At 43.2% G+C, this 23,937-nt stretch overlaps 1 protein-coding gene across 1 annotated transcript in view; it reads right to left on the reverse strand.

The window, feature by feature from the left end:
* Positions 1-18,451, reverse strand: part of alad (aminolevulinate dehydratase) — a 32,213-nt gene extending 13,762 nt beyond the window's left edge. Inside the window, exons 1-6 of the mRNA XM_060841730.1 lie at positions 18,405-18,451; positions 9,450-9,593; positions 9,194-9,244; positions 3,431-3,527; positions 2,262-2,397; positions 1,150-1,233 (exon numbers count right to left, since the gene is read on the reverse strand). Coding sequence (XP_060697713.1) covers positions 1,150-1,233; positions 2,262-2,397; positions 3,431-3,527; positions 9,194-9,244; positions 9,450-9,562 — 481 coding nt within the window. The 5' untranslated portion in view covers positions 9,563-9,593; positions 18,405-18,451. The remainder of the gene's footprint in view (positions 1-1,149; positions 1,234-2,261; positions 2,398-3,430; positions 3,528-9,193; positions 9,245-9,449; positions 9,594-18,404) is intronic.
* Between the last annotated feature and the right edge of the window lie 5,486 nt (positions 18,452-23,937).

Below are 23,937 nucleotides of genomic sequence, written 5' to 3' on the forward strand. Positions count from 1 at the left end.
CAGAATATTAGTCTGGACATCTAAATGACTAGTCCAGTGATGTTTGCTCCATGTCGACATCTCAAATGCCATTGTGTAAGACGTTTGTGGTGCCCAGTTTATCATCAGAAAGTGGAGCCTCGTCCTTTATTGTCTAGATCTGAGCTGGATTCTAGCAGAGAAAGCCGTCAGTATGGAACTAGAATATTAAACCGCTGTTGTGACTCTACAGAGCCTCTTAGTAACTTGATTCCCCTTCACTGATTTTAGTATAAAACACTTTCCCTTTGTTTAACTGAACTGCACAGGAAGCTTCCGGAACATCCCATAATAGGATGGCTTTCAACAGATGGGCAACAGCCTCTTTGTTTAAATATTAAGTATATACTAACTTCAGACTCATTGTAACAGGTCATCAGGATCTTCAGTTTCACCATTTGTTATTCATTGCTTCTGTACCAAGAGACTGGTGAGTTTTACATCGATGGTTGGGAAGCCATTGCAGAGGTATGCCTTTGAAAAAGCATGGCCTAATTAGTGAGTCAGCATGGCTTAGGTCATGTCTTACTAACTTGATTGATTTTATTGAGGAGGTGACAAAGGTGATCGATGAGCTTAGAGCTTATTAAGGATGTTTTCTAAAGAGGATAAGCTAAACAGGATGAGCCTGTAACTATTGAGGTGGAGGTAATAAGAGGCGACTTCTTTGAAACATAATAAATCCATGATAGGGTGGATATCAGGAAGATGGCTCCTCTTGAGGAAAGATTAGGACTAGATGACACAGTTTAAAAATAAGAGGTCTTTTTCAAGATAGGGATGAGGAGCACTTATTTCTCCCAGACAGTCGTTACTCTGTGGAATTGTCTTCCCCAGACAACAGTCGAAACTCGAACATTGAATATGTTTTTGTAGACTTTTTTGGCACAAAATAGAATCAAGGGATATGGGAGGCAGACTGAAAAATGGAGCTGAGATTAGCCAAAATCTTCCAGAATGGTACAGCAGTATTGACGGCCTACTCCGACATCCAAGCACCATGTACCTGTGAACATGTTAACATTTTAGAGACACAGGAGGGATTTCCTGATTGGTCTGCCACTGTATTTCATCATGTTATAAAAAAAATCGATTTTTGGACAGTTTGTTGGTCTTAGTTTCTGCACACACCTGCCTTGGCATAGGCCAGTGCCACCTCTGCCAGCCTCTGACAGCTTGCTTCATTATTCAACGTCTCATCCTTCCGGAGTATTCCTAGAATAAACAAACCAAACGTATTACCTCTGAGTATGATGCCCATTATCTGCTTTTACCACCTGGTATGGAGCCTATTATCACTAATTGTGGTGCCCATTACCTGCTCTTACCCCAAACTTTGGTCTTTTATCTGCCCATCAATTCTTAGTGCGGTGTCCATTACCTGTCTCTATCCCTGGTGGCCATTCGGGACCTGGAATATGGCTTCACCATCAAATCAAACCAACTGAGAGAGGATTAAGGATTGAGGATCCAAAGATACCCTGGCTGGCAAAACTGACAAATTTAATTCATTGTTGGATGGAAAGGGCCAAAATGCTCCAAACCTCACGTGGAGGCTTTGGGCCTACCTTTCCCTGGGATTCCCCCTTCCCTGATTGAGGCCAGAACCATCTCCCTCCTCCAACTACAGCATACCTGCAGCTGCCTGACGGTGGCAAAGTGCCACCAGACTTGCACTCCTGTGTGTTTGCAGCTCAGGTCTGGTTTGAGAAGGACTCTGATAGATGTTGTAGCAGTGAACACCGATCATTAAGATTAGCTAAATATCCATGTTTCCCAATTTCCTCAACTGTGCTAGTTGCTCTTAGAATCAAACTCATTGCAGCCATCCTTCCCCACACCCCTATACAGTGCAGCCACTGCCTCACACAGCAGCATTTTCAAAATCTACCAACTAGGAAGACAAGGGAATTTTGAGATTGTATTTCTGTTCCTTCACTGTGGCTGGGTCAAGATCCTGGAACTGCCTACCAGCACAGGGACAGCTTAGCATCAATTGGAGGAGGACAATTAGGGATAGGTAGAAAATGCGGCCTAGCCAACAATGCCATATTCCATGAACAAATAAACTATCTTGGCTTGACTCAGACACACAGTGTTCCCTCACTGATCATCTGACCTAGGATAACTCTTTATCTCAGAGCATTTGAAGAATCCCATTTTGTAACACTGAGTTCAGAGGTCACAGTGACTTGGCACCTGGTGGAGGTCAGTGCAGATTTTAACTCCCAGTGTTTGCTTACCACAGTGCCCATGGGAAGTGTATGGACAGAGGCAGACATCGCAGGCAATTACCAACGTTGGGAACGTCTTCCTCAGCTTTTTAATAGCCAGGATGGCTGGTGTATCCACCGAATCAGCGCCAGACCCCCTCTCATCCTGGCAGGGAGAACATAACTTCATGAGAGAACTACCAGCAAATCACTAACCTCAATCCATTGCCAGTGGGAGTTTTCTCAATCCCCAAAAAACACTTCTGAATGAAAGGATCCTCTCAAATTATTTTTCATATATGCACAGACACACAGAGTAAACCTTCTTCTATATTACCCCATCAAACACTCTCAGCACAGGTACAACACAGCATTAGATTGGGGTGGGCGTTGGAATTTTCTCAATTTTTTTGGATGACTCATTTGTGTTACAAAGTAAAGCTCCTTCAACACTATCCCCATCAAACACCCCTAGGATAGGGACATAACTGGGTTAGATACCAAGTAAACCTCCCCCTACAGAGGCCCAAGCAAACACTCCCAGAACAGGAACAGCACAGGGTTAGATTTAGAGTAAAACTGCTTCTACTCTTTTAAAATCTAAGTAAATGGAAAGTAACGTTCCCATGACAACATCCCCATCAAACACTCCCAGGACAGGGACAGCATGTGGTTAAATCAAGAGTAAAGCTTACTCTACTGTTTGAACTAATAGTAAACTGAAAGTAAAGTTCCCTCAACACTCTCTATCAAACACTGTCAGCACAGATACAGCATAGGATTAAATACAGAGTAAAGCTCCCTCTAATCTACTAAACCAAAAGTAAATTGAGAGTAACGCTCTTTCAACTCTTTTAAACTGTAAGTTCTCTTGACACCATCCCCATCAAACACTCCTAGGACAGGTACAGCACCAGATTGGATACAGGGTAAAGATTCCTCCACTCTTAAATCAAAAGCAAAGTTTCTTCAACACTGTCCCCACAAGCTCTCCTAGAGACAGAATGAAGCTCCCTTTAAACTGCTGCCCACGAGATCTCACTTTGCATGAACTGGCTACTATATTATAAACATGTCAAAGACATTGTTGACTGGGTTGGAAGGAAATGCTAAGGTTGGAAAGGTGTGGTAGAAATAAAAGTGTGACTGTCCCCCCGATGCCAGCTCAGTCTTAGTACAATGGCTTGTCCAAGTCCTACCTTAGCGAGTTTAGCTGGAACTCCAAAGATCAACACGCAACCAAGGCCATCATCCACCAGGGGCCTCAGCTTCTCTTCCAGTCTATTGACACCATATCTGGGAAATGAGCACACAATGAGGCCAAGACAAATCACCTCCGATTACACCTAGCTGACTTGAGCACACACCAACCCTTTTTAAACAAAGTGAGAAATGAACTGATCAGTCATCCCACAGAATGTGCAGGAATTTAAAGTGATCAATATTGGATAAGAGGTTTCTAAAAGAGGTGCCTGCGGAGATACTGAATGGACTATTTGTATCAAAATCCCTGATTCTGGAATGGACCCCATGGACTGAAAGGTAGCAAATGTAGCACCATTATTCCTCCTTTCTGGCTAATTTGATGTTCTTGCACAACAACATTTTAAGTGACACCTTACTGAATGCTGTTTGAAATTCCACATGTTGCATCCACTCATTCCTCCTTTGTTTATCCTGTTTGTAAATCCTCAAAAAAATTCCTTTTGTAGATTTCTTAACTGCTTTTATAAAATTATGTTGACTCTGCCTAATCATACAATGATTTCCTAGATGTCTGAATGCCAGCCTGCAGGGGGAAGCAACGATCAATGATGAGATCTCAGCTATTCACCTTCTGTATTAATGACATAGTTAAAGAGCACAAGTGCCACGTATCCAAGTTTTTAAAATGTTGAAGTAAGCTGTGATGAGGACACAAAGGACCCAACGTTAACTCAATCAAAACCCAACAGTTGCAGTGTGTTGAAACTGTGCCCAGAATCTGCAAAGGCAGGTTAGGTGAGTGGGCAAGAATTCATTAGTGAGACCACAACTGAAGTATTACGTACAGTCTTGGTCCACTTATTCAGAGAGGGATGTAGTGCACTGGAGGCAATTTTGGAGAGGTTCACTGGATTTATTCAAGAGATGGAATGAACTGCCAGAAGAACTGGTAGATGCAGATACAATTATCACATATAAAAGACATTTGGACAGGTATGAATAGGAAAGGGATATGGGCCAAATGCAGGTAAATGGGACTAGTTTAGTTTGGCGTGGATGGGTTGGACTGTTTCCATGCAGTATGACTATTAGAGGTTTGCCTTATGGAGAGAGATTGGATGATTTAGGCTAATACTCTCTGGAGTTCAGAAAAATAGAGGAGAACTAATTGAAGTATATAAAGCGCTAAGGGAGACTGACAAAGTAGGTGTAGAGAGGATGTTTCCTGACATGTGGCAATCTCGAAGAAGAGATCATAGTTTTAGGATACTGGGTAGCAGATTTGAAACGGAAATGAGAAATTATTTCTCTCAAAGGGTTGTGATTCTGTGGAATTCCCTAAACCCACAGCGTGATAAATGCTGGGGCACTGAGTAAATTTAAGCAGAGGATAAACATATTTTTAATCAGTACTAGGTTGAAGGATTATGGGGAGCATGCAGGAAAGTGGAGTTGAGGCCAAGGTGTGATCATCCATGCTCGTATCACATGACGGAGCAGGCTACCTACTCCTGCTCCTAGTTCTTATATCCTTTACATGTGGTATGTGGAATATAATGTGGGGAAATATGAGGAAGCAAAAAGGCGATAAAGTTATTTTAAACAGTGAGGGACGTTTTTCCTGTTATAATGTAAGCTGAGCATTAATGGTTACCCACCCCTAATTGCCCTTGAACCGAGTACCTTACCTGGCCATTTCAGAGAGCAGTTAAGAGTCAATCACTTTTCTATGGGTACACAGTCACATGTAGGCCAGATTAGGTTAGGACAGCAGATTTCCTTCTCTACGAGATATCAACTGTTGTGGGGTTTGAACTCCTGTCCCTAGTACATTAACAGAAATTGCTAGAGAAACTCAGCAGGTCTGGAAGTTTCTGTAGCAATTTCTGTTTATGTTTCAGATTTCTATCATCTGCAGTTCTTCCTTTTCCCCCTAGAACTTAACCTAGGATTCTAGAACACTAATTGAGTGACATCACCACTATGCCATCGTTTTGTGTTATTTATTCATGGGATATGGATCTGTTGCCCATTTTTAATTGTCCTGGAGCAGTTGGCAATAGGCTGCTTTCAAGCACCACTGAAGTTCATAGAGTTCAACCACAGTCCTGTTATGAATGATGATATCTAGCTGCATTTGGAAGATGCTGGTTGAATAAATGGGCCTACACTCTTTGAGGTTTAATAAAATGTAGATAATCTCACTGTAACATAGTAAAGGGCTTGACAGGATTGATGGCAAGAGGCTGTTTCCCCTACAGCTACTGTGATAGTCTCAGAGTAAGTGGTCAGCCATTTAGCATTGGGACGAGGAGAAATATCTTCACTCAGAGAATTGTAACTGTTTGTAATTCTCTACCTCAGAGAGCTGTAGCTGCTTAATTGTTGAGTGAATTCAGGTCAAAGATCATGAAATTTCTGGGCTGCAAGGGAATCAAGTGTTGTGGGGATTGGGTGAGAAGGTGGAATTGAGGTACAATGTTCCTATTTAGCAGTTGGAGAAGGCAGCTCAATGTCACATTTCTCAGGACAATTCGGGATAGTCAATAAGTTCTGGTTGCTCTGTAATAGGAAGAATATTATTAAGCTAGAGTGGGTACAAAAGAGATTTACCAGGCTATTCCTGGGGTGACACGGAAGTTTTGAGTTACAAAGAAAGGCCGGATAGGTTGGCACTTCTTTCATTGGAGCAGAGGAGGTTAAGTGATGACCTTACAGAAGTTCATAATATCATGGAGAGTATAGATAGGGTTAATGGTAGGTGTCTTTTTCCTAAGATGGGGGCTTTCAAGAGTAGGGTGCATATCTTTAAGGTGAGAGGAGAGAGATTTAGAAAATACTTTGGGGTAGTTTTTTTACACAGAGAGTGGTTCGCGTGTGGAATGAACTTCCTGAGGAAATAGTGGATGCAGGCACAGTTACTACATTTAAAAGACACGAAGATAATTACATGAATAATCAGGGTTTGAAGGAATAGGGGCCAATAGTAGGTAGGTGGGACAAGTTTAGTTTGGGACTATGTTCAGTATGGACTCGTTGGACTGAAGTGTCTGTTTCTGTGCTCTATGACTCTAAGTGCTGGCCCAGCCAGTGGTGCCCACATCCCATGAACAAATAATGATGAAAACTTAACCATGACCTTATTGAATAGTGCAGCAGGTTCGGGGGCCAAATGCTTTTATTTCAAATATTTACACACTCAGAGTGAAATGGTAAACAGAAAAATTCCAGAAACTCTCACCAATAGGAATTCTACAGCATTCACTGACACCAATCACACCACAACAAGTGAACGAGAATCAAAGCTCCTCTTTTCACAAAGCCTGAAATAGTCTGTAGAACTTTGGAAATAAACAACTCCCTCAGAGATTTTTATTAATCAATGGGAGGAATCGCCTTTCTGAGAGTCATTGTCAAGTAAGACTTATTTACTCTGCCCCAACAATGTGCTATAGAGTCCACATCAATCTCTATTCCTGCATTCCCAGCACAAGCTATCAGTAATGGCCTGCGGGATTACCATGTACACTCACCCCTCAACCCAAGGAGGAGCAAGCTGTTTTTGAAGTAATTCACTGAGCACCCTTATGGCCTGTTTTGCTCAATTGCTTTCGACACCAGGTGAATTGGATGAGGACAGTTGCGAAGGGGAGTGGCGGAGTGTTCAAGATTAGAAGTTAGATGGAGGTGAAAGCTGGCACAACGGTAGCTTCTTCCAGGATTGCAAAATGTGGTTCTAAAAAGAGAGTAAGGCTGGGGGCCTCTGGGCTGGTGAAGACGTGGGTCCCAGATTAAGGGGGCTGGGGGAATTACCCAGGAGTGTACAAAACCAAAGTTATTTTGTAGTTTAGTTTGCAACAGTAAAAATATTCAAGCTATACTTCCAGAGTGAGCTTATTTTGTTGAAAATTTCAATACAGATCCAGATCAGTGAACTATCCGGAAATAGTTTGTCACTAGGTCCAACTTAATCAAACTACTACAGACCCCGCAGCTCACAGTGAACACAAGAGTGGAGGCTGCTCTCGATCTGCAGTTTGGGCAGCAGTTTATTCTCTGGCTTGGGTTGGTCACATCCCTTCGCGGAGACGCAGTGTCATATCAGGAGCATGTCACTCCAAAAATCACGTTCTGGAGATCAGGATAGGGCTGCCCTGCTCCAACTGACAGGAAGGGGGCTCTGCTATCTCACTGCCCACATCTATCTGCAGACAGCCACACACACAAGAGCACGGGGACCACACTGTAAAGATATATCAGCTCCCACACAGTCGCCCACTGGGATAGCATCATACAATTCATTGATTGATAACATGACTGTTACGACACCATGTGTCCCACTCCTGATAGGCTTTTGCTGTTATCTTAACAAGCTCACTGGACAGTATTGCATACATTATATGAATAAGCCGTGAACCACTTCCACAGCAGAAACACAAAACCCATTTCTCACTGACTTCTGTAAAATAATCAAGTTGTATGTACCTCAGAAAACATATCTGAAACAGTTAATGAATTATAAATCTTTATACCTCGAAAGGTGAAACATAAAAGACTTTGCTTCAACTCTCTAAAGCCTCAGATTAAACCACATCTCATGTATGAGAAAGTATATGGTGAAAAGCTGAGGCAGACAGTAAAAGAGAGAATAGAGGTGACAGGGAGGATGGAGACAGAGCGAGAGAGATAAAAGAGGCAGAGAAGGAGAAATAGATAGAGAAAAATGGCGTAAGAGTGTGATGAGGGAAGGTCTGGCAAGAGTGAGGGAAGCTGAAAGAGAAGGGACAGCGAAATGGGGTGTGACAGGTGTGTATGACAGCAAGGGTTTCAGGAAGGGGGATATTGGAGACATAACAGAGGAAGGGTCTCAGGGAAAGAGGGGATTTAAGTGAGAGCGTGTGAGAGAAGGGTTAGTGAGATTTATTCTGTGTGAACACACACAACGTCTTCCAACACATTTTGCATGGAATCTGAAGACTGTTGTAGGTGAAAGCAGCAGGTTAACAGCCATCCCTCAGGATCCTAGACCCTGACAGGCCTAGCTCAGTGAAAGTCTGTCTTGGGACAGTGGAAGCCCAACATCCTGAAACTGTCTCTCAGTTATAAATCATTTCCACGATTTAAACTGGAACTTGTTGGCAGAGGAGGAATTAGTGGATATGCTCTGAATCCTGGTGGAAATTTCAGGAAAAACTCTAAGACACAGTTCCTCAAAAACTGTGGTTTATTTTATCATTTTTCAGGGAAACATGTTTAATTTCCAACATTCTGATGATATTGCAACCTGTCATTGAATCTATACAGTGTGGACGCAGGCCATTCAGCCCAATGAGTCCACACTGACCCTCCAAACAACTTCCCACCCAGACCTACCCCATCCCTGTAACCCTGCATTTTGCATGGTTAATCCACCTAGCTTGCGTATCCCTCGATACTATGGGCAATTTAGCATGGTTAATCTACCTAACCTCCAAGTCTGTGGATTGTGGGAGCACTCGAAGGAAATCCACACAGACACAGGGAGAACATGCGAAATCTACACAGACAGTTGTCGGAGGCTGGAATTGAACCTGGGTCCCTGGTGCTGTGAGGCAGCAGTGCTAACCACTGAGCCACCGTGCCGCCCTCTAAATTTTTCTACTTTATTATTGAGGACTCCTATCAGGACGATATTGTTTACTGTACTCTCCACACTATTTCCCCTCACCATTCTCTCTCCTCCCTCCTCACTCGCTCCATAGAAGAGTCTGTCCTACCTGGCCTGTCCTGGGAGGCTGGCGATAGGTTCCTCCGCATTGGCATCATCACTGAAACAGAAAGGCAGTAAAGATTGGTTGGACAATGTCAGAGAGTGATCATGTGTCCTGGGCGTTGGTTTAAGCAGACCTCAATCTCAGACCAATCTTGGTGCACCCATTTATGATCGAGCAGCAGGTCTGGTTGCCTGTGAATGTTTCAACAACTCACTTTTGTTTTAAATCATATAAAATTCTGGATCTCGCCCACACTTACGTTACAAAGATGGGGTAGATGAGATTATTTGCATTGAAGGTGGAAGCACAGGTCTGCCAGGCACGAAGCAGAGGGTGTGAGTAACCGCTGTGTAAGAGAGATTCGGTCTGCATCGTCCTCGTGCGTGGCAGGAAACTCAGAAATCTAGAAATAAGGAAACCACAATAAGAAGTCAGCAAACAAGAGACAGGCAGAGCACAGTCACACTGGAAGGAGGGGCATTCAGATCTGAGAACCTCAAATCCACCAGGGGAGGTCTTTAAGTTCCTCAACCAAAAGCAGTCCCCCAATCAGGAATGCCATCGTTTCACCCCACCCTGCATTATGTGCCACTCCCACTATTTCTCCTCTGCCAGACATTTCCAGCTCAACTGCAACTAAACAGGATCAGCAGGATTGTAACCTAAAAACATAATCCTTGCTCATATCTAACTAATGCTGACAAGGTCCAATTCGCGGCTCATTACTTGAGGGCGCTTCTTTTCAGAGACCAGCTCAGAATGTTGTTTCACCCTTTGTCATGTTGTCATGGACATGCACAGACCTCTCCAACAACTCTTGAAGTTAGACACCCACGTCCCAGAGGAGTTTGCACTGAGCCAGACTTGTCAGATAAAAATCCTGAAAGATGCCATTAACTCTCAGCTTTCAATCACCGCAACTTCTGGAATTACCAGATTCCAAGGAAATGTTAAGGATCTTGGCCAATTTAGAATGGGGACACAATGGCTCAGTGGTTAACGCTGCTGCCTCAAAGCGCCAGGGACCCAGCTTCAATTCCAGCCTTGGGTGATTTTCTGCGTGGAGTTTGCATGTTCTCCCCATGTCTGCATAGGTTTACTCTGAGCACTCCAGTTTCCTCCCACAGTCACAAAGCTACATAATTGGTTTAACGGCAGGAGACAGAGTAATACTGGAGGGTCAGTTTTCGGATTGGAGTACTGTGACCAGTGGTGTTCCACTTGGCTACATCATCAGTGAGCCTCTGATGAAGTGCTGGTGTTATGTTCTGGTTTCTATTTATGTGTCTGGGTGATATCATTTCCGTTTTTTTTCTCAGAGGATGGTAGATGGGGTCCAAATCGATGTGTTTCTTGATGGAGTTCTAGTTGGAAGGCCATGCTTCAAGGAATTCTCATGCATATCTCTGTTTACTTTGTCCTGCAATGGATGTGTTGTCCCAGTCAAAGTGATTCGATTCCCTACAGTGTGGAAACAGACCCTTCAGCCCAACCAGTCCATACAGACCCTCCAAAGAGCAACCTACCCACACCCATTTCGCTTCTGAATGATGCATCTAACACTATTAGCATGTTTGGACTGTGGGAGGAAACCGGAGCACCCGGAGGAAACCCATGCAGACACGGGGAAAACGTGCAAACTCCACACAGACAGTCACCCAAGGCTGGAATTGAACCTGGGATCCTGGTGCTGTGAGGCAGCAGTGCTAACCACCTGAGCCATCGTGCCACCCTAAATATCCTCCTTCTGTATGTAAGGTTACTAGTGATAGTGGGTCATGTCTTTTTGTGGCTAGTTGATGTTCACGTATCCTGGTGGCTAACTTTCTGCCTGTTTGTCCAATGTAGTGTTTGCTACAACACTTGTATGGTATTTTGTAAATGACATTTGTTTTGCTGGTTGTTTGTACAGGTAGACAACCCTTTATCCGAAATCCCAAAATCCAAAAAGCTTCAAAGTCCAAAGGTTTTTCTGCAAAGTTTTTTTTCTCATCAACAAGGTTGTTTGCCGTGTAAACCGTTAACTCACTCACTGCGAGCCACTCAGATACAACGCAGAGGCACGTGGCCCAGCACTGACAGGCCTCAATTCTGTCTCAAGGCCTGTTTTATTCAGTGAGTCTGCTCCTCTGGTTAGACTTCTTTAAAGTTTCACCATCAAACTGTCACTTATTCTGAAATCCAAAAATTCTGACTTACAAAAATCAGCTGGTCCCGAGCATTTCGGATAAAGGATTGTGCACCTGTCTAGGATCTTTTAGGTTCATTAGACACAGTTTAAGTGTGTTGGTAGGTTTGTGGGCTACCATGATGCCAAGAAGTCTAAGTAGCCTGGAAATCACTTCAGAGATGTCTTTGATGTAAGGTAATGTGGCTAGAGTTTCTGGGTGTGTTGTGTCTGTTTGTTTAGGTTTGTTGTTGATAAATCGGCAGACTGTGTTCATTGGGTATCTGTACTTCTTGCATATGCTGTATAGGTATTTTTCGTCTGCGCTTCGTAGTTCCTTAGTACTGCAGTGTGTTGTGGCTGGTTGAAATAATGTCCTGATGCACTTCTGTTTGTGGGTGTTGGGATGATTGCTTCTGTAGTTTAGTAGATGGTCCATGTGTTGGTTTCATGTAGACGTTTGTTTAAAGTTCCCCATTGACTGTTTGCTTTGCTATGACATCTAGGAATGGGAAGCTGTTGTCATTCTCGTCCTCTTTTGTGAATTTTCTGCCTGAGAGGATATTGTTGATGGTGTTGTAGGTTTCCTCTAATTTGGTCAAAGAAGGATATCACTTTGACTGGACAACACATCCATCTTAGGACAAACCAAACAGGGAAATATACGAGAATTCCTAGAAGCATGGCATTCTAACCGAAATTCCATCAATAAACACATTGATTTGGACCCCATCTACCATCCTCTGAGAAATAAAAATGGAAATGATATCACCCATCCTAAGAAACCCAAAAACATAAATAGAGAGCAGGACATAACACCAGGGCTTCATCAAAGGCTCACTGATGATGTAACCTAGTATGGTGACAAAATGTCCGAAAACAAACTTCCAGCTCAGCGAGCAAACGTACATCCATTTATATAATGGATTTGGATAGGAATATAGAAGTTTAATGTTAGTAAGTTTGCAGACAAACCAAAGTGGGTAACATTGTAGACAGTGAAGAAGGTTTTTTAAGATTACAAAAGGATCTTGATCAAATGGGTCAATGGGCTGAAAAATGGCAGATGGAGTTCAACCTGGATAAATGGAAGGTTAGGGTTTATCCAATCAGTGGTAAGACTTTGGGTAGTGTTGGAGAAGAGGGACCTAGAATAAATGTTTGAAGTTCGTGTCACATATAGACGGGGTGGTTAGAAGGGTGTTTAGCATGTTTGCCTTCATTACTCAGTGCTTTGACCACAGGAGTTGGGAAGTCATATTGAGCTTGTACAGGACATTAGTGAGGGCTCTTCTGGAATGTTGTGTCCTGTTCTGGTTGCCCAGTTGTAGGAAGGATATTATTAAACTGGAGAGGGTTCAGAATAGACTTACCAGGATGTGGCTGGGTGTGGAAGATTTCAGTTATAAAGAAAGGCTAGATAGGCTAGGACTTTTTTCACTGATTGAGAGGTAACCTGAAGACACGAGAGGCAATTTTTTTTCTTACACAGAGGGTGGCTCGCGTGTGGAATGAACTTCCTGAGGAAGTGGTGGATGCATATATAATTACAATATTTAAAAAACATTTGGATAGATAAACAAATAGGAAAGATTTGGAGGGATGTGGGCTAGGAGCAGGTAGCTTAGAATTATGGTCTGTTTCTGTGCTGTATGACTATAATCTGTGTGCAGGTTAGGTGGATTCGTCATACTAAATTGCCCCATAGTTAGGCGGATTAGCCATTGGAAATGTGGGGTTGCAGAGATAGGGTAGGGGTCTAGGTACAGACTTGATGGGCTGCTGTCTCTTTCCATGTCACAGGGATTCTGAGATTCTAAAAACAAATGCTAGAAAGATTACAGGCTTTCAATTTTTTTTGTCAAAAAGCAAAATGGAGGGAAGGGCACCTGCTACGTTTCACTCAGTCTGGCCTAACCAAACTAGTTAATACATTTCTTCCATCCAGCAAGCTACTCAGTCATTAAGAAATGCATACGTGGGGATGAGCAATGAATTTGACCTTGCCAGCATCAGACAAATCTGACAGCAAGGTTTCTTTTACATGCAGCTATGACAATGTCACAGTCACAGCCCAATGTCACAGTCACAGTCACAGCCCAATGTCACAGTCACAGCCCAATGTCACAGTCACAGCCCAATGTCACAGTCACAGCCCAATGTCACAGTCACAGTCACAGCCCAGGCAATTATTTTAAGGTTAAAACAAAGAATTGCTGATGCTGGAAATCTGAAACAAAAAAAAGGAAGTGCTGGAGAAGCTCAGTAGGTTGCATCTGTGGAGAGAGAAACAGAGTTACACTAATGTTTTGAACCCAGTCACCCTTCATCAAAGTGTTCTGACAAAGAGTCTCTGGATTCAAAATGTTAACTCCACATCTTTTTCTCTACAAATGCTGCCAGATCTGAATTATTTTAAAGAATTGCATAGTTTCATTCTTCATAAAGAATAGTTTTCGTTACAGATTTAATTTATAGGGCTGCACCATTTGGCCTATGATCAGACAGGCTCTGGGACCATATCCAAGCACAGATCCCAGGAGCTCTGTTACCAGTCTTCAAACCTACAAGATTGGTAAAATGGAAAAATGGTCACTACACCCAGCAGTTAAGAGGTTCTTGAGTATAGTTACACTCACCGTACCTGCTCCCTGCTATTATTCATTTTTTCAGAAATATACCTTGTTTACAAAATGTGTAATATGTGACTTAAATATTACAGAATTTACAGGGAAAATGATTGTAATAGCTCTATAAAATATGTTCCTGAGGACAAAACAATTCAAATTAGAACTTACAGAAAGTACAATAGTTATAAAATGTTCCTTAGTACAAGATGTTCCACTGAAGTACGTCAATACATTTCCCACACTCTTGATTTACATTGTAAATTCTTTGTAAATTTACACAGCCTGAGGGTTGGGATTAGGGATGGTTTCCGGCACTTCGATATACAAGGCTGTAAAGTGCCAGGTAGTGACCTTTCAAAATTGGACCTCTGCAGTGGCTGCCTCCAGATTTAGTACAGCCATCGGCACGTACTGCTGGACCTTGGAATGTGTCAGTCTGCAAAACTCCAGTGAGGACAACTCCTTGAACTGGAAGATCAGCAAGTTTCAGACAGACCACAGAGAATCTTTCACTGCATTGGTTGTTCTCCATCAGCAATTGATGTTTGTCTGTGTGTGCCCAAGGAAAAGCCTCAAGGAGCTACTTTGGATGAACCTCCGCCAAAATACTGCATCTCTCTCCAGCTCTTCTTTTTAAAGGCACACCTTTCACACCACAATCATTTTGAGGGCAAAGTATGGACAAGGAAAGATTCCCAGCATGCAGGAAGGATCTGACACGAAGTTCCAAGTTGCAGGTAATCAGAGGATTTTGAGATCATCGCTGGATCGTGAGTGGACATCGGAGCTACTGCTGGTGGACCATTATGCTGGCTTCGGACTAACGCCAATTCAGCGTACAGCCAATCAGAGCTATGACTACTGTGATCATCTGAGCTCCAGTCCAGGGTGTCTGGTACACAGTCAGGATGTCAATGAAGGCGGCAGAGGAAGGAATACCAGTCGATCAGACTCTCTCCGTAAGGAGAATCCTCCTGGATTGCTGCAGGCTCCAAGCAGTAGATACTTTGTCTCAGGTGGGAATCAGACAGCTTTCCAACCAGATCTGGAGTCAGGTAGGGCTGCCTACTCTCTCCTGCCTTGTTTGTGTGTTATCGGGCCCATTCCCTGAACCTGCATTATTGCAGTCACTCGAGGAAGCTTCCACTTCATCTGGAGGTCTATGATGGACTGTGCAGGGGTACCATATACAAAGCTCTGGATGGGTTTGGCAGGGGGGAAATGTACCCAACACCACCCCCATCCTGATGGCCAACTTTGTGCACGGCTGCATCCAGCTGTGTGTAGACACAGATACTTTGTGTACACAAACAAACATGACTACATACGGAGGTTCTATCTGTCCTGTGTTATGAAGGATGGGACTGGCCTGACTGCCATAGAACACTCCAAGTAGTTGGACCGTTCCATAGTACTTGTCCTTCAGAGAGAAATTTGCAAAGATAAACCCGTTTGAGCATTAGTCCATCAAGAAGTGGTCAGCATGTAGCATCCTTGAGACCCTGTGGGAAAAGGAGAGGGTAGGACCTATTGGGTTGTTCCCTGAGCAAAATGTCAAAATCATTTAGCAGAATGTCTCATCATCAGGACGTTCCAACAAGCACCAAGATTTGCTTGGCTGGTGGTGAGATCTCACTACCTGTGAGATTCTTCATGTACGAACAGACTCACTGTGCCACTGCACTGCCCTTGAAGCAGCTGAGGAGTAGCGATTCTCATGCATCTCCTTCTGGAATGTACCTTTGGAAAGAAAGTCTGGAGGAAGATGCACTGTTTTTTGTCGAGCTTCATCCCGAGCAGCTCTGCGACGGAGGACTCTATGCTCTATGGGCTGTTCCCCGGGATGCACCCTGAGACAAACAGGACTGCACCTGAAGGAACATCAACTCGGTGAAACACTCTGTTTGGTCGGCCTGAAACTTGTTGGTCTTCCAGAACAAGGGGGTGACCTCGACCGAATGTTGTAGACTGGCACATTCGAAGATCCAAGACTACATGCTGAGGGATGCACTAAAGCTTGGGGCAGCTGCCTCCAAGTCTGCAATGGGGAAAGACCACCATCAAAGATCTTTCTGCCAAAGTACAACTGTACAAAGTACAGGTTTTCAGGTCTGTATCTGAACAGTATCCTGCATGAAGAGAAAAAGCCTTTGGTTTTTGTAACGTCAAATTCCAATGTTGATTTTTCTTGATATTCAGAGGTTATACAGAACTGCTTTGGTTCCTGTGTATGTACATAAAGAGTTAATATGAATAAAGTATATTTTTTCCAATAAGAAAAGTTTTTGTGCGTTTCTGTAAATTGTGGAGGTGAGCCATTCAGCCAAATGTTTTTGACAGTCTGTTCAGGGATCAATGTTCTGCCTTTGCTTGTCGAGCCTGAATGACGTTACCTGCTGGCCAGTGTATCCACTTTTATTTTTAACCAGGAGTCAACATGGAGACCCACACTGGCACACTGATTGCCATGCATGGAATGTTGCAGTGACTATGCACACACAGCTTAAAAGGCAAAATTACTACTGAGCATTGTCTGATGAACTTGTGGTCCAAGGTGATTTTTTTTTGCATAAACCTCTCCAGAGAGAACAGGTGGTCCAGCGTGGTCTCAGTACCTGGAGCATGACGCAGTCTCACAGTTCAGTTTCTGTCCCCAGCTCCCAGCTCATTCAGGCAGTATTTGTTCCAAAAAAAGTCATCCTGGCTTTAAAACATTAACTCTGTGTTCTCAGCAGAGATGGTGCTAGACCCACACAGAGTTTCTCCAGCAATTTCTGTTTTTCTTCAGATTTCCAGCACAGTTTTTGCTATTATTTCCCTATTGGTTCCTGTGGTTAGATACAGTCTCTATACCCAGCTCCATGTTGTTTCTGTAGTTACAGTCTCTCTGTCCAGTTCCCAATTAATTAGTGCAGGTAGTTAGTGACTTAAACCAGTTCCTTATAGCTACCCGTAGGTGGTTACAGTCGGTTCACCCAATTCCTATTTGTTTGGTGGAGATAGTTACAGTCTCTTTTACAGCTTCCTAGTGGTTACTGTAGGTAGGGAAAATCTGTGTTTCCTGTTCCCTATTGGTTCCTGTGGCTACAGTATCTGTAGCCAGCCCCTATTGCTTACTGAAGTTACAGTCTGTGTAGGAGAAAGTGAGGACTGCAGATGCTGGAGATCAGAGCTGAAAAAGCGCATCAGGTCAGGCAGCATCCAAGGAGCAGGAGAATCAACATTTCGGGCTGAAGAAGGGCTTATGCCCAAAACATTGATTCTCCTGCTCTTGGATGCTGCCTGACCTGCTGCGCTTTTCCAGCAACACATTTTTCAGCTTACAGTCTGTGTACCCAAGTCCCTGTTGTTTACTGGAGCTAGTCTCAGGACCCAGCTCCCCATTATTTCATAAACAAAAATCAAAAGAACTGTGCATGCTGGAAATCAGAAACAAAACTGAAATTGCTGGAAAAGCTCGGCAGGTCTGGCAGCATCGTTGAAGGTCTAATGACCCTTCCTCTTGGCTGTGTTGTGTCCTGAGGAAGGGCCATTGAACTCAAAACTCTGATTTCTCTCCATAGATACAGCCAGATCCTCTGAGCTTTTCCAGCAATTTCTGTTTTTATCCCTATTATTTCCTACTGGTAGTTACAGCCTCAATTCCCTGATCCCTATTGTTTCCTTCAGTTATAATCTGTGTACCCAAGTACCTATTGGTTAGTGGTTAGTTACAGTCTCAATTCTCTGATCCCTATTGTTTCCTTCAGTTATAATCTGTGTACCCAAGTACCTATTGGTTAGTGGTTAGTTACAGCCTCAATTCCCTGATCCCTATTGTTTCCTTCAATTATAATCTGTGTACCCAAGTACCTATTGGTTAGTGGTTAGTTACAGTCTCTCTCTGCACAACTCCCTATTGGTACCTGTACTTCCAATCTCTGCAGCCATTATTGGTTAATATCCAACCAAACAGGTTATCTCCCTACATTCGCCAGTATTTACCTACTGAAGAGGAAATGTTTACCATACCTTTCATCAATTCTACCCTGAAATGTTAACTGTCCCTTCCCAACAGATGCTGCCAGACCTGCTGAGTCTGTACAGCACTCTCTCTCTCTCTCTCTGTCTGTCTGTCTCTCTCTCTCTCTCTGTCTCTCTGTCTGTGTCTCTCTGTCTGTGTCTCTCTGTCTCTCTCTCTGTCTCTCTCTCTCTCTCTCTCTCCCACAGTTTGCAGCATCTACACTATTTTGAAATTCTTTCTCTATTGGTGACTCCAGCTGGTGACAGGCCCTGAAACCAGCTCTCCATTGGCTCCTGCACTTAGTTACAGCAGCGCATGTACTGCCCTTGGTGACGGTATCGCCAACATCATTCATTCATTCACAATTATTATTAATTCCCTTAGTATTCAGATCTCACACACTCTCTCTCTCACCTTCACTGCCTCTTCCTGTCTGCCACAACCCGGAAGGAATGTCGGGAACGCCCCGCCCCCAGACCCCTCGCTTTTGTGAATGGGCGAGCGCGCCGACCTGAGGCGTCGCTGATTGGCTCCCTGCAACCGGCTGGTCAGGAGCCCAACCAATCAGATAACGTGAGGCCCCAGGAGGGGTGGAGCCATGGAGTTAAATCTAAAATGAAATTTCAAATGTCCTGATGGTTATTGACTGTACTATACTTTTAGACAAAGTTAAAAATCACACAACACCAGGTTATAATCCAACAGGTTTAATTGGAAGCACTAGCTTTCAGAGCGCTGCTCCTTCATCAGGTGGTTGCCACTTTCAGACAATGGCCACCATCATCTGGGTGAAACAAATCCTCTCTCATCCTGCTGCTGGTTACCTTAAAACTCTGACCCTGTTTACTAATCCCTGTACAAAGTGGGGAAGTTTCTTCCTATCTATGCCTCTCAGAATTTCATTATAAATCACACGACACCAGGTTATAGTCCAACACGTTTATTTGGAAGCACACTAGCTTTCGCAGTGCTGCTCCTTCAACAGCTACCTTGTACAGTACTTCCAAATAAACCTGTTGGACTATAACCTGGTGTCGTATGATTTTTAACTATGATCAACACAGGCACCTCAACATCTCATAATTTTGTCCATCACAATCAGATCACTTGTCAATCTTTTCTGCTGTAAGGAAAACAATCCCAATCTAACAAGATTTACTCCATTGCTGAATTACTCCAGTGAGGCAATATCCTGATGAATCTCCTCTACATCCCCTCTAGTGTAAACACATTGTTCCTGCAGTGTGGTAACCGGAACTGTACACAGCACTCCATCTGTGGTCTGACTAATGTTATAATACAAATGTGTCATAATGTACTTGCTCTTGTACTCAATATCTTGACTAACAGAGTCAAGTATCCCATTTGCCCTTTTAACCACTTTTTATGCCCTTCCTTCAAGGATCTGTAGACATGAACGCCAAAGTCCTTGTGATCCCCCTGTACTTCCTAGGGTCCCATCATTCAATGTGTACTCCCTTGCTTTGTTCGTCCTCCCTGACCAATCAGAGAAAATGGTTATGAACTGCTCTTCTAAGTTCAGACAGAGTTTCTCCTGTGTCTTGTACTATTGAGCCAATCAGCATCAAACACAGGAAGGTAGTGATCTGTGATTGGAGAAGCAATGAGCAGGGCTAAAGCCCAGATGAGGTGGAAAGGGGAAGGATGCTGAGCTCCTGAGGAAGTGTGAGTGGCAGGGGGAGCAGGAAGACAACAACAGTACTGGGGTATCTGGAGGGCAGAGATAAGTAGTGTGGATATGGTTGGTGGGAGGTTGAGGGGCATGAAGGACTTTAGGCTCGATCTACAAACTTATTTTCTTTTATGTGTGAGCCAAGTCCTGCGTGCTCTTTAAATAAAGCAATAGGAAAAGATATTTAATCTTACACTTTTAGTTTTATTCTAACAATAAGTGGATAAAGTATACAGAGCTCTGGGTCTTAACCTTTCTGTCCCTGACAAACTACTAAGTAAGTCAGTTCACAAAGACAAAAGACGTATATCTGTCCCTGACCCAGTCTTTTATACCATACAAAACATCATACCATCATTCAAGTGAAATTGTCTTCTAATTGGCTGTTGCTCTGACTCCATTTCCCGCCTCCTCGCATTCCCAGATGTCTGATCCCACGTGACCTTCCCAAGATGGCCACGATGGGAATTCACTCATTTGCTGAGGGAGATATTAGCCTGCTGGATGCAGGAGTGTTGGTGGTGGGGGGGATGTGGGTACCATAAGGTGAGTGTGGTGGCAGGGAGACTGTGAGAAGTTAGCGATTTTGGAAAAGATTTGTAGCTCAGGTTGATGATAAGTTTGTAAGTTAGCTCGCTGAGCTGGAAGGTTTGTTTCAGATGTTTCGTCACCATGATAACATGATCAGTGACAGTGTCTGCTGTCCCACCTCCCTATTTATAAGTCTTGGTTTCTTAAGGTGGGTGATGTCATTGCCGTTTTCTTCCTAAGGGACATGTCAATGTATTTATTGATGGAGTTCTGGTTAGAATGCCATGCCTCTAAGAATTCTTGTGCGTGTCTTTGTTTCACCTGTCCTAGGATGTGTGTGTTGTCCCAGTCAAAGTTGTGTCCTTCCTTGTCTGTACGTATGGAAACTAGTGAGAGTGGGTTGTATCTTTTGGTGGCCAATTGGTGTTCATGTATCCTGGTGGAAAGTTTCCTGCTAGTTTGTTCGATGTAGTGTGAGAAGTGATTGATGACAGGGAGCCCTATTACAACCATGGATGAAGGAGTGCACTATTGCTCCAGTCCATGGGTCACCACATAAAATAAAAATATATTTCCCAGTTACTATGATGGCCAGTTAACTACCTATCAGATTTTATGAAGATCCACCATCAATGAGGTTGTTGCCTTACTTGCTGAGCTGGTAAGTTTATTTGCAGATGTTTCATCACCACTCTAGGTAACATCATCAGTGCGTCTCTGGTGAAGCATTGGTATTCTGTCCCGCTTATTATTTGTGTGTCTGGGTCTGCTGAGATTGATAGTGTCATTTCCAATTTTGTTGCTGGTTCTCTTTTTTAGTGATTAGTATATGGGATCCTACTTTATATGTTTCTTAAAGGAGTTCCACGTTGAGTGATAGGTTTCCAGGAATTTCCATGCATGTCTCTGTTTGGCTTGTCCAAGGGTGGATACGTTGTCCCAGTCAAATTGGAAACCTTCATTGTCCATGTGTCTGGATACAAGTGATAGCTAGTCATGCCTCTTGATAGCTAGATGGTGTTTGTCAAAAGCTTGGTAATTGGCAGTCAGATGCTGTCAATTATAATGGATTCTTATTACCCCTTGCAAGTGGGGCAGACACAGAGAGGAAAAAAAATCTTTGCTGTTACAAGAGCCTGACTTGAGAGTTCAAAAGGACACTAGAGAGAGAGAGAGAGACCATCTTAGTGCTGAGGCTGTTGGAGCCAGTAGAAAATTAACTTAGTGCTTATCTGCTATGGATTGAATTTAATTGCATTTTGGGACTTTATGATGATATTGAGTAGCCATTACCAGTTAGTAAATACAAACTCTGTAAAAGATAATATTAGTGAAGCTTTAACTTACTTGTTGTTCTTGCAGACCTTACAGACTGCCCCACTGTCAATTCTAACTAATCAGATCTTATGTCTTATTTGAATTTGAATCACAACCCTGAATTAAACATGCTTTCTTTTCAAAGACTAATGAGTTAGTTTATATGCAACCTTTTGGTAACATCTCAGCCTCGGGTACAGAATGATTCAGAGCCTAAAAAGCAGGAGTCTGCTCCGAGCATAGAAATTATTCTAAGAGATTGAAGAGATTCTGGCACAATGTGTCAGGAAGCCATTTTATGATCAAAAGTTTGCCCTCCTTGCTAAGAAGCCATTTTGTAAAACAATTGTATCTGACATGTGAGCTGTGTAAGGTTACCTTATGAACTCTCCAATTAGCTCAGACTAGTACCTCTTTATGATAGGGGTTTATCTCGCTAGCAGGCACCTAACTTGGCTGGTTATGTTTTTCCCACCTGATGAATAGCTTAGGGCCTGTAGCAGTGATTAGTCAAGCATACACAGACCTGTCAGTTAACTTTTCTTTCTTACAAATTATTGTCTTTCACTGTTATCTGTCTAATTAAGAACATGCAAAGTTTCTTTAAACTTTTGTATAAAGGAAGCCACTTTGTATCAGTACACTGGAGTAGTGTGCTGGGGCACTTGAAGAGCTGATACTCTACTCTCCTGGGTTATTAGAGCCTCGTTAGTTTAGCTTATAGGCATCAGTGTTATGTTGTAACAGTGATGCTATTGGTAATTAAAGGGGATGACTAAAAGTAAACTAATATGTCTGTTAAAGGGTTTTTATTCCAGACTTCCAAAGAGTACGATCTCTGGGACGAACCAAAACCGAGGTTTACAGGTCTGAATCCATAAGGGATTCCCTGGGCCGTCTCAAATCTGTACTTTAACACCCTCGTCAATCCTTTTTGTTACTTCATCAAACAACCCAATTACGCTAGTGAGACATGATTTCTCATACACAAAGCTATGCTGACTATCCCTAATCAGTCTTTGCCTTTCCAAATACATGTACATCCTGTCCCTCAGGATTCCCTCACACAACTTGTCCACCACCAATGTCAGGCTCACTGGTCTATAGTTCCTTGGCTTTTCCTTACCACTTCTCCACCAGCACGTTAGCCAACCTCCAGTCTTCTGGCACCTCACCTGTGACTATCAATGATTCAAATATCTCAGTAAGGGCACCAGCAATTACTTCCCCAGCTTCCCACAGAGTTCTAGGGTACAGCTGATCAGGTCCTGGGAATTTATCCACTTTTATGCATTTCAAGACAACCAGCACTTCCTCCTCTGTAATATGGACAATTTTCAAGATATCACCATCTATTTCCCCACATTTTGTATCTTCCATGTCCTTTTCCACAGTAAATACTGATTAAAATACACGTTTAGAATCTCCCCCATCTCCTGCGGCTTCACAATTAGGGTGCCTTGCTGATCTTTGACTCTCCCTAGATAACCTTTGGTCCTTAATGTACTTATAAAATCCCTTTGGATTCTCCTTAACCCTATTTGCCAAAGCGATCTCGTATCCCCTTTTTGCCCTCCTGATTTCCATCTTAAGTGTATTTCTTTAGCTAGCCTGTTTGTCAGTGTTCCTGGGTGTGAAACTCTGCATCTGAGGGGGGCCCTTGGTTTATGTACCTTGGGGAGTGCGTAGAAGTGGGGTCCATTGAATCCCTCTGGCTACATTGTTTGGAAATCTGTCTTTTGATTTCTCCTGTCTTGTATAGACTTCTGAGGGTAACTGTGATGCGGTTTTCCAGTTGTGGTGTTGGGTCTGTCGCCATCTGTTGGTAAGTGTCAGTATCTGCCAGTAGTGTGCTCGCTTCCTCAATGTCATAGAGTCATAGAGATGTACAGCATGGAAACAGACCCTTCGGTCCCACCTGTCCATGCCGACCAGATATCCCAACCCAATCTAGTCCCGCCTGTCAGCACCCGGCCCATATCCCTCCAAACCCTTCCTATTCATATACCCATCCAAATGCCTCTTAAATTTTGCAATTGTACCAGCCTCCACCACATCCTCTGGCAGCTCATTCCATACACGTATCACCCTCTGCATGAAAGTGTTGCCCCTTAGGTCTCTTTTATATCTTTCCCCACCTACACCCTCTAGTCCTGGACTCCCCGACCCCAAGGAAAAGACTTTGTATAATTATCCTATCCATGCCCCTCATAATTTTGTAAACCTGTATAACTTGGGAACTGCTTTTCCTACACTGATTAACCAGGCGATAGTTCAACTTTTCTATCACATTTTATATGTGTATATAGAAACATATTAATTATCTGCCATTTCTCTGGGACTACTTCTACTTCTGTTGAGTAATAGAATAGTTTCCAAACACAAAGCCAGTTAGCCTGTTCTGTC

Source organism: Hemiscyllium ocellatum, chromosome 21, assembly GCF_020745735.1.
Source record: "Hemiscyllium ocellatum isolate sHemOce1 chromosome 21, sHemOce1.pat.X.cur, whole genome shotgun sequence".
In the NCBI taxonomy this organism is placed as follows: Eukaryota; Metazoa; Chordata; class Chondrichthyes; order Orectolobiformes; family Hemiscylliidae; genus Hemiscyllium; species Hemiscyllium ocellatum.